The 10,298-nt window shown below is 33.6% G+C and overlaps 1 protein-coding gene across 1 annotated transcript; it reads left to right on the top strand.

Moving 5' to 3' along the window:
- Positions 1–960: 960 nt before the first annotated feature.
- LOC123678082 (matrix metalloproteinase-9-like) lies at positions 961–6,472 on the top strand. The gene is made up of 5 exons (XM_045614880.1): positions 961–1,083; positions 1,144–1,267; positions 1,675–1,776; positions 3,434–3,663; positions 5,885–6,472. The coding sequence occupies exons 1-5, from the start codon at positions 997–999 to the stop codon at positions 6,134–6,136; spliced, it is 795 nt and encodes a 264-aa protein (XP_045470836.1). The 5' UTR covers positions 961–996; the 3' UTR covers positions 6,137–6,472.
- Positions 6,473–10,298: the final 3,826 nt, after the last annotated feature.

The following is a 10,298-nucleotide window of genomic DNA, read 5'->3' as shown; positions in this document are numbered from 1 at the left end:
GAAACGTTTCCATAAGACAAGTATTTTTTATTTGGATTTCAGATCCAGTTTCGAAAACCATCTTGTATCTTATACCTCGGACACTCATGTTTAAAGAATTCTTTATTTGATTATTTTATCGTACATCATTTCTAGCGATACCTTGCTTTTGGGCATGTTCAAAGGGAGAGAACTTTACCCCAATAAATCTAGCAGAACTACTTTTGGAACTTTAGATTTATTTTTGGCCATAATTTTAGGCTAATATATTATCCTATTGAAATTTCTTTTTTTTTTCTTCTGCTAGCTCAACGTTAAGCTAACAAAACCTTAAAGCCTAATCATGTAATCAAACAGTGCTTGAAGGTTTCTAAATATTAAGAAACTGTATCTTTTATACTGTTAATATTATAATTTATAGTGATTAAATTTAGGTTCCCATTTTAAAATAGTTGATATTTCTGGTTCTTTCATACAAAAAAGTTTAATAAATGAAAGTGCTTTTTGCAAGGTTCCTTTTCATTTCATTATTTTATTCTTGATGTGGTACTACACAATGCTTAAAATCAAGTAGCTTGATAGAATTCAAGTACTTCATAAATAAATACTTTACTTGACTAGAGATTGCAAAACTATTAGTTGACTTGAACTTGACTTGATTTCAAGTCAAGCCAAGCCAAGTTTGAATATCAAGTCAAGCCGTGAATCCCTAATCCAACGAACGATGCCGAGGAATCTGGAAACATTGAAAATATTGCTAGCCTTCCCTAGAATTTGCGTACTAAGCCTAAAATAATCAGTATAACGAAAATATATGACTTAAGTTATGAACAAAAAAATACTATAAGAAAATATAATGGATGAAAAAAAATCTTCGAAAATGAGGGGCGATGTCTAATATATTGCCACAGGCGCAATAGTACCTAGATACGGCTCTGATTATTCACATTGATTAGATTAAAATAAAAGGAAGAGCGGCATTTGAAATTTGACATAATTCCAAAGTTAAGATCCCAGATGGACGTGTTATATTTTAGCATCATACTAACATTTTTCTGTTTACCTATCGATGGGGAAAAATCCACTAAATTCAAAAAGACTGTGGTAAGTTTTATCATCTTTTCGATTCGTTTGTAATTATAACCCATAATTATTTTAATCAAGGAGTACTTAGTTCAATATGGCTACTTGGAAAAAAATTCCATGAGCAATAGCTCTTTGTTGAGTGGAACATCCTTCAGGAACAGCTTGAGAGAATTTCAGTCTTTTGTTGGAATCCCAGTCACAGGTAAACATTGAAAATTTTGTTCAATTTGCAAACAAAAATGATATTTCCCAAAGTATAAGTTTTTCATAAAATGTAGGGGCAGGTCAATTTTTTTATTAATTTTTTATTTCAAACTCTTGGATGTAACAGCACCTTTAGCTATATTTTGCAACTCTGAATGGAGAAATTTAACCTGCCTGAATTTATCTCAAGTGGTATTCGACATGACTCTACTTCTCGAGAAAATTCTTCTAATATTTCAGTAAGTTTTTCTGGAGTTGTTTCTCGATCTAAGGAGTAGTTTCTGTTCAGCAGTAATTCTAAACACTGATTCTACACAAATTTCCTTGTTTGTGTGGCACCAGTTTTTTTCGAGAAAATATTTTGGATATTTCCGTATATTGAATTCAATGAATTTTTATTCTTAGGAAAGATGGACAAACCCACCATGAAGATGATGAGTGCTCCAAGATGTGGAGTTCCAGATAAATCTGGGAAGTCAAATAGGGTGAAACGATATACAACTGACGGTAAGTAGTTTTTGGCACTCTATAGTCTATTGAGCTCTATAGTTGAAAGTTTTCGTGAATAGCAGATTACCTATACCACTAGCTCCAAAGTGAGTTAGGTACAAAATATATATAGGTAGGTATATCCGTTGAACTTCTAATATTTCTAGATGTGAAGAGTTTTCCAACAAGAAGTTCCATTTTTATAAAAAAAAACGAGTATATTTTAAGAGGAATCAATGTATGCCAAAGTATGCCACTATATCAGTAGTCGCGGCTACGCTTGCAGAAACATATTCTTTTCATGAAATTTCCTATGACCAATCCTCATATTTGCGATTGTATGTCCTCGATAACTTCATGAATTCCATCTTTGAGGTCTTGAATCGATTATGGAGCATTGGCATAGACCTTATCTTTCACGTGGCCCCAATGTCTAAATTGAATCACCAGATCTCTGTACCCAATTGTGATCACCTCTTCGAAAAAACACGACCAGGAATCTTTTCTTACAAAATTGCGATCGTTTTCTTTGTTGTTTTTTTGCTTGTGGAGCACGTAGTACCGTCTTGTTTAAAATAAACATCGTCCACATCAATCTTCCTATTGTGGCCATAAAAAAATCATTGATCATAACTTGGTAGCGCAATCCGTAAAAGTTGTACCAGCCTCGTTTTCGAATGAGTAAGATCCAGTCACAATACCAGCCCAAAAACCGCATAAACTAGTGACACGTTGAGGATGGATATGATTTTCAACAATTATTCTTGGATTTTCCGAGCTCCAGTACGAGAATTCTGCTTATTAAAGTAGCCTACGAGGTGAAAATAGGCCTAATCACTGAAGAAGATTTTTCGATGAAAATCAGATCATTTTGATGCATTTCAAGGAACTGATCAGCGAAGATATGACGTTGCTGGTGATCAATCTGCTTGAGTTCTTGTGTTAACTCAACTTTGAAAGCCTTATGACCCTAGTCCTGCCTAATGCCTAATTCCTAAGATCGACGAGGAATGTACAAACCTGGATTTTGTGAACACTACAGGCTATAGCAGATATATTCTTATGATTTCGATTCTTCACATCATTAACCTGCCCCAACAGCTCAAATTTTTCACCAGTTTCAACCAATTGCCGATAGAGAAGGTGTGTGACTGCAAAATAACATTTTTGTAGTGAATTTTTGTAGTGGATGACACTCAAACATAGTCACAAGAAACAAACAGCAAAAGTTCGTTTTTGCACGATCCAGCTCTCTGGATTATATATAGACATATGTTGATAAGACGGTAGGTTTTGTTTAACAGTTGCTAAGCAAAAGGCGTAATCGGTAAGTGATTTTACCGTCGTCTTAATAACTTACCGGCGTTTCTATATAATTATTCCATTTCAGCATCCATTCAAAAATTTCGATATATTTATTACTAAAATTATTTAGGGATATATAAACATACTAACGTATAGTTGGACAATTTTTTGAGGTAATGCTCAATTCGAATTTACTGTAATTGAAGTAACTCTTCACTCAATAAGACCCGGACTCAATCAGTGAAATACATTTTTGCTTAAAAATTCTAATTTATTCCTCATCATAGTCAACTTCAAGTTGAAAAGTTTTTTATTTCATCGAACACTCATTAAAACCGAGAAAAAAAATCTTATATGTTTGTGTTTTTAGCTGTTATATGGAATATGAAACATTTGACCTACAAAATATCTAAGTATTCGAAACAACTCAAAAGAAATGAAATAGACACAACCATACAGAAAGCCTCCAATTTATGGTCGAAGTACACAGATTTAACGTTCGAACCATCTAAACGAGGTAAAATAGACATCAGATTCGAAGAAAGACAGCATGGTGATGGTGATGCCTTCCATGGGGAACTGGCACATGCATTCTCTCCTGTAAGTTTATATCTCTATTTCAGATTTCAGTATCGTAATGAATTCATTACAGTACCACAAAACGAAAAATGTTACTGAAAACCATGCTGCACTGTTTTTAGTAACATTTTTCGTTTTGTGGTTGTCTTTACTAACTTCCGATCTTATCAAATTTCGACACACGTCAATTGTCAAAATAATATAATTTGGATATAGTGAAATGATTTGCAACATTAATCGCAATTGCTCTCAATTCTGGTGGTCTTAAATCGATTTGATCAGGCATAATTCACGAATTTAATGCGTAATTCTAAATAATTTCAAAATTCGAAAAGTAAGATTCCAATTCCGTAATCTGTCAATTTTCGTGACAGTCACACCAAATGCCATGATACAATACAAAAGTCACTTGGATGTACACTCTGATTTTTTTATTGAATTTCGACAATATTTTACAAAACTTGACTGAAATAGAGAAAATAACTTCTAATAATCGTTGCAGAAGGAAATTCTAACACTCTTGCGTTCGAAAACTCACTCCTTCGTTGCTCGTTTACGAATTTCGCATTCGTGCTGGAATAGGAGCCTATCTGCAATTTGTATTAGAATACACTATTTCAATAAAAAAAAAATAATAATAATATCTTTATTTTAACCTCAGCATGTATAAAATATAGATTCCAAAATTTGTGCGAAGTTGCATCTTAGAGCGGCGTCAGAATAATAGAAAATTCAAGTAGTATATCGAAAAAAAAAGTCAGGAGCTTTCGAGCGCACGTTCATTATTGCCCCAATTGAACCCTTGAAGATCTTTTATACAGTTCTGAGATCTCCACGGCCTCCTCTAGTAAAGATTGGCGACAAAAATGGCAAGCTCTTTTGAGCGGTGTGAACCAACGTTTGGAAATTCATGAAAGACTGGACGTCTTTTATATTCTTCACCCAGGAGTGTTGCCTTATTCCTGGTCCTTGTTTTCTCTCTATTACGCTCTTTATCATAAACTTGAGCAATTGACACTGATCAACCTTGATCTCATTTCAACATCTGTATCTAGGCTGTCAGTTATTCAGCATCACAAGTACTTGATTTTGTTCATTTGTTTTATCAAACTATCGACCAATATCGATTCCTTGTGTTCTCTCCAAAGCTTTTGAGAGAGTGGTTTTCAAGAAAATGATGGCATATTTGAATAAATTCAATATCCTCAAAAAAGCCCACCACTGTTTTAAAGTTGGTTGCTTCACTCAGACGGTCGCACTCAAATTTGTTGAATCAGTTTACGAAAGCTTTAATTTAAATTTACTGGTGGCAGGAATTTTTTTCGCTCTTTTTCTTTGATACTCTAGCATTTAGGTTCATCATTGATAAATGTTACAGTCTTGGCTTTAGAGCCATTTTTTCTGATTGGCTGCATAGTTTTCTCCATCACAGAAGTATGTCAGTGAGAAAGAGAAATGGGTGTTCCTCAGAGTTCTGTAATGAGACCTCTACTATTCTTGCTCTTTATAAATGACTTGCCCCATCCTGCTTATTACTTATATTATTCACATGGATCGATGTTTTAGTTGGTCAACCCACGTTGATGTCCTATGCAAAAGAATTAAACATGCTTATGTAATAAGTAGACTGAAAACATCCCTACCACCTGGTTCTTTTATTGATGTTTATTATAGTCTTGTTTACTGTCATATCTCATACAATATTTTGCTTTCGGGAGACTGTACTTCCTTCTCTAGAGTTTTGTGGCACAGAAAAGAGTTATGCGTCTCATTTTCGGTTGGAACTATCGAGCATCGTGTCAACCTATGTTTGTTGCCAATGAGATTCTATCACTTCCATGTTTATACATATTCAAATGTCATATATAGGCTTGTAATGAGACTAATTGGAAAAAACTGGCTAGTTCGCACGATCATAGAACACGTAATTCACAGGTGCTTCTGGTTCTTAAGCATTGCACTCATAATTTCGAACGTTCTCCATTATATCGAGGTATCAGATCAATCATGTGCCTTCTCATTGGAAATCTTCAAACAAATAAACATTCAGGAAAGTAATCAAGGAGTTATTTTTCCAAAAGTCCTTTTTCGGTTGAGTAATATCTGTCTGATTCGTTAAATCGTCAATAGAGTAGTAATTATTGTAAAAAATAGATTAGTTGTAATAGTTTCTCCTCCGAAAAACATAAAAAATCTAAAATATTGTATTTCAATATGGAAGATTCACCTCATTTTTTTGCAGCAAGACGGTGGTGCCATACATTTTGACGACTCAAAACGTTGGAAGATTGGTTTTGGTCCTGGATATGACTTATACCAGACGGCAACACATGAATTTGGTCACAGTCTGGGACTCGGACACTCTAAAGTAAAGGAGTCTGTTATGTGGCCTTATCTCCCCAATACTTGGAAAAGAGATCTTCACCCTGATGATATAAAAGGAATTCAAGAATTATACGGAAAGAAAACTTCCTGTAAATGTAATTCACCCTAAAAGAGGTTGGTCTAAAACAATTAAAAGTATAGAAATGATCAGGGTTATTATGGGGGGAAGTAAATAGGAAGTTTTTAGTTTATGAAAAAATATATTCCTTGTCCGTGTTTTATTTCACTTTATATATTTAAAGACACTTTCTATTTGAACTTATTTATTTTATTTATTTACAAGTATGTAGTTGTTGTGATCTGTGCACGTGCAAGTTGGAGAAGGACCTAACCTCGCCATTCGGGCTATGTTGTCTCATTAACCATAGAGATGTGAACAGAGAACAATAACTCTTTATTTTCTATTTACATACTATATTAACAATATATACAAATATATAACACGCTTTCACTGTTTTTTTATATCAATGGATCATTACACTCATAATCCCTCAAGTAGTATGGAACATTTCTAGTTCTTCTAGGTTGTATAGCCTTAAATTGTTTACTATTATTATATACAATTATTTCAGTTGTGTTATTTTGGGAATTCCTTCCTTGATCATTATTTCCTAACAAACTATTATCTAATATACTATTACCTAATTCTGTTATTTGAATATCAGTAAATACGTTATCACTTTCAACAATATCTTCAAAGGCTGGTGGGATGCTATGTTCAGTACTATTACAGAGATTATTATCATCAATTTCGTATAGCAAGTCTGATGAATATTGGTCAGTAATTTTTACTGTTATTGTTAATAAACTTTCTGTTTCTTCGGAACTCGTTGCCATTTATATCTCTAAATCTATATGAGCGATCATTATATCTACTTATTACTCTTCCCTTGACCCATGTTTTATTTTTTTGGAATAATATATTCTGAATATTTTCTAGAGGTGGTAAGTCTTTTGCAGTTTTGTTTTATCTCTGCTGCATTTTTTTTTAACTTTGATCAAGTTTAGATACAACCTCCTTCTGACTAATAATTTTTGGATACAATTTCATTGAAGAAATAGAAAGTTTATTTTTTACTAGCTGGTTAAAAAGCAATTGAGAGGGAGCATATCCAATGCTGAGCAGTGGACTGTTTCGATATTCTAATAAATTATGTGGCAGTTCATCTGAATTATTCATTTTTTTAAGCATATTCTTAGCAATACAAACAAACTTTTTGAACTTGATGCTGTTATAGGGTACATTGTCTGAATATAACATGTCGGGAATACCAAACCTTGAAAATATTTATCTACAGCATTTTATTACAGTGTTTGCCGTTTTATCATTAGTAGGAAAAACTTCTAGCCAATGTGAATATGCATCTACAAATAATAAATAGTTTTGAGATTTAAATTCGAAAAAATCTGGGAATAATATTTCCCATGTTCTTTCTTTAGTTTTATGAGGGACAAGAGTTTCCTTATGATTATTTGGTTTAAGAATCTGGCATATTTCACAATTGGTAACAAATCTCTCAGTGCCTCTTGACATATTTGGCCAAATCATTAGATATTTTCCGTGCTCGTAATTTGCATTTTTCTATACCGAAATGAGCTGAATGGATTAATTTAAGCATTTCAGGTCTAAGTTTAGAAGGAACAACAATTTTATAATTGAGGAAAATCATTTCGTTAGAAAGATAAAGATCGTCTTTCAGCTTATAATAATATTTCAGTTCTGGTAGTATTTTTTTAATATTTTGAACAGGCCGATTAGTTGAAGAATACTTTTTAACTTTAGATAAAATTGGGTCTGACTCAAAATTTTAATGAAATTCTATCATCTTCTCTTTTGTCATTGCAACGTTTAATGAAAGAGAGTGAACTGTATATTCCAATTCTTTGTCTATGGGCACTTCAGTTTTTATGAAGGATTTGCTTAATGTATCTGCTACGTACATTTTGGATCTTTGTAAGTATTCTACTTTGACATTATAACGGGTGTTTTTTTTTCGAGGTATATAACTGTAAGTTGGCATTACTGTTCAAGATGGCGACCGATTTAACAGCTGTCAAGTGATTTATTCTCAGTTTAGTTTGGCAATTCATCATGAATAGACTCACGCCTGAACAACGCTTGCTTGCAAATAGTGCAATTTCATTTCGAAAATAATGGTTCTGTGCGGAATACGTATCGCGCACTACGTCCATTTTATTTTGTTTAGCGATGAAGCGCACTTCTGGTTGAATGGCTACGTCAACAAACAAAACTGGCGCAGTTGGAGTGAAGCTAATCCTAAAGTGTATGTCGAAACACCGTTACATCCAGAAAAACGGACTGTTTGGTGCGCTTTATGGGCTGGTGGAATCATTGGTCTGTACTTCTTCAAAAACGATGATGGCCAGAACGTTACAGTCAATGGTGATCGGTATAGAGCCATGATTACTAACTTTTTTATTCCTGAATTGAGCAATCATGATGTCCAGGAGCTGTGGTTCCAACAAGACTGCGCAACATGTCACACAGCTCGTACCACTATCGATTTATTGAAAGACACGTTTGGTGACCGCCTAATTTCACGTTTTGGACCTGTGAATTGGCCTCCAAGATCTTGTGATTTAACACCGCTAGATTACTTTCTGTGGGGCTATGTAAATCATTGGTCTATGCGGATAAGCCACAAACCCTTGACCATTTGAAAGACAACATTCGCCGTGTTATTGCCGATATACGGCCACAAATATTGGAAAAAGTCATCGAAAATTGGACGTCCTGATTGGACTACATCCGAGCCAGCCGTGGCGGTCATATGCCAGAAATCATATTTAAAATGTAATGCCACAAGATTATCTTGCGGATAAATAAAATTCATGTCAATCGAATAATCCATCGTTGTTTTATTGCAATTTAAAGTTCTATAGCTCTAAAAAAACACCCTTCACTTCAATAGCTTAAGAAGCATTCTTTGTAATCTGGCAGTTACATCGTCAAGGTTTTTTTTAAAAAATTGGTATTAACGGTTTATGATCCATTTTAACTATAACTTCACGACCATAAATCCAGTAATGAAATTTTTCACATGAGAATACTATACTCAGCAATTCCTTTTCGATTTGTGTGGTTAACTTCTGCTTTATTAAGTGAACGGGATGCAAATGCGATAGGACGTCCATTTTGCATCATATACATGATCCTATACCTTTACTTAATGCGTCAGTTTGAATTTCGATCGGTAAGTTTTTGTCGAAAATTTTCAGAATTGGTTTTTTTGGTAATGGATGCTTTTAAATTATCTAACTCTAGTTCATGTTTTTTCAACCACTCAAATTTCACGTCAGTTTTGGTCAAATTTCTCATATTGAAAGTTAGTTAGTTAGCTTGATATTAAGAACGTTGCCAAACATAAGCGTACTTTGCAAAACAGCAATTTCACTTCTTATGACAAATTAGAGTGAGTCTCGAGTGCTAAAATAACCACAAATTCATCCTATAAAGACCAACTCTAAGAAAAAGCAAAAACAGCGAGAACCAAAGCAGTCATAAGGACTTTGAGAATGCTGAGCCAAGTTCTTTGAATAAAAGAGACGAAAAGAGAATAAACTCTGAGGACAAAAAAAATTTACTGGAAAACCACCTCGATGACGGAAGAGTAGAAGGACTCACTTGCCCCATATCGTGGGTTTGAAGTTTGAAGTTTTTTTTTTCAAGTCAGAAATTCTCATCTAAGAATTATTATTTTGTTAAATTTGTGTGTTGGTGTATTGAATAAATATCTAAAATTGTGTCTCTATCAACAAACATTGTTTTATTCGCATTTTTTGAGGAAGTTATACCTCGTTCAACCTTTAGGTGTCTCTTAAATAACTTCAAGAAACACCTTAAGGTTTAACGAGGTGATTCTTAAAGTTATTTAAGAGACACCTTAAGGTTTAACGAGGTATAACTTCATCAAAAAATGCTAATAAAACAATGTTTGTTGATAGATACCTCGTTAAACCTTAAGGTGTACCAGTTGCCCCACCCTCCCTTATTTATGTGAATTCAGGTACAAAAAAGGTGATGAGAAAAATCAAAAATTGCTGTGAAATTCGGTAAAGAAGGAAAATAGATTTCTGACTGTTATGCAAATTTCTAGGTTTTCAGATATTTTTTGAACGCGTTGAATATTTTGGTGGTTCTGTTTTTTCATTCATTATTTTGAAACTATTTCAATTCAGTACTCAACATGTATAATTTTAATGTTTCAATTGTAGGGAAAGGTTGATTATTATGATAGTATAAGGAATTC

This window comes from Harmonia axyridis, chromosome 4, assembly GCF_914767665.1.
Source record: "Harmonia axyridis chromosome 4, icHarAxyr1.1, whole genome shotgun sequence".
Classification (NCBI taxonomy): domain Eukaryota; kingdom Metazoa; phylum Arthropoda; class Insecta; order Coleoptera; family Coccinellidae; genus Harmonia; species Harmonia axyridis.
The sequence above is the reverse complement of the archived record's forward strand: the minus strand, read 5'-3'. Positions and strand labels throughout refer to the sequence as shown.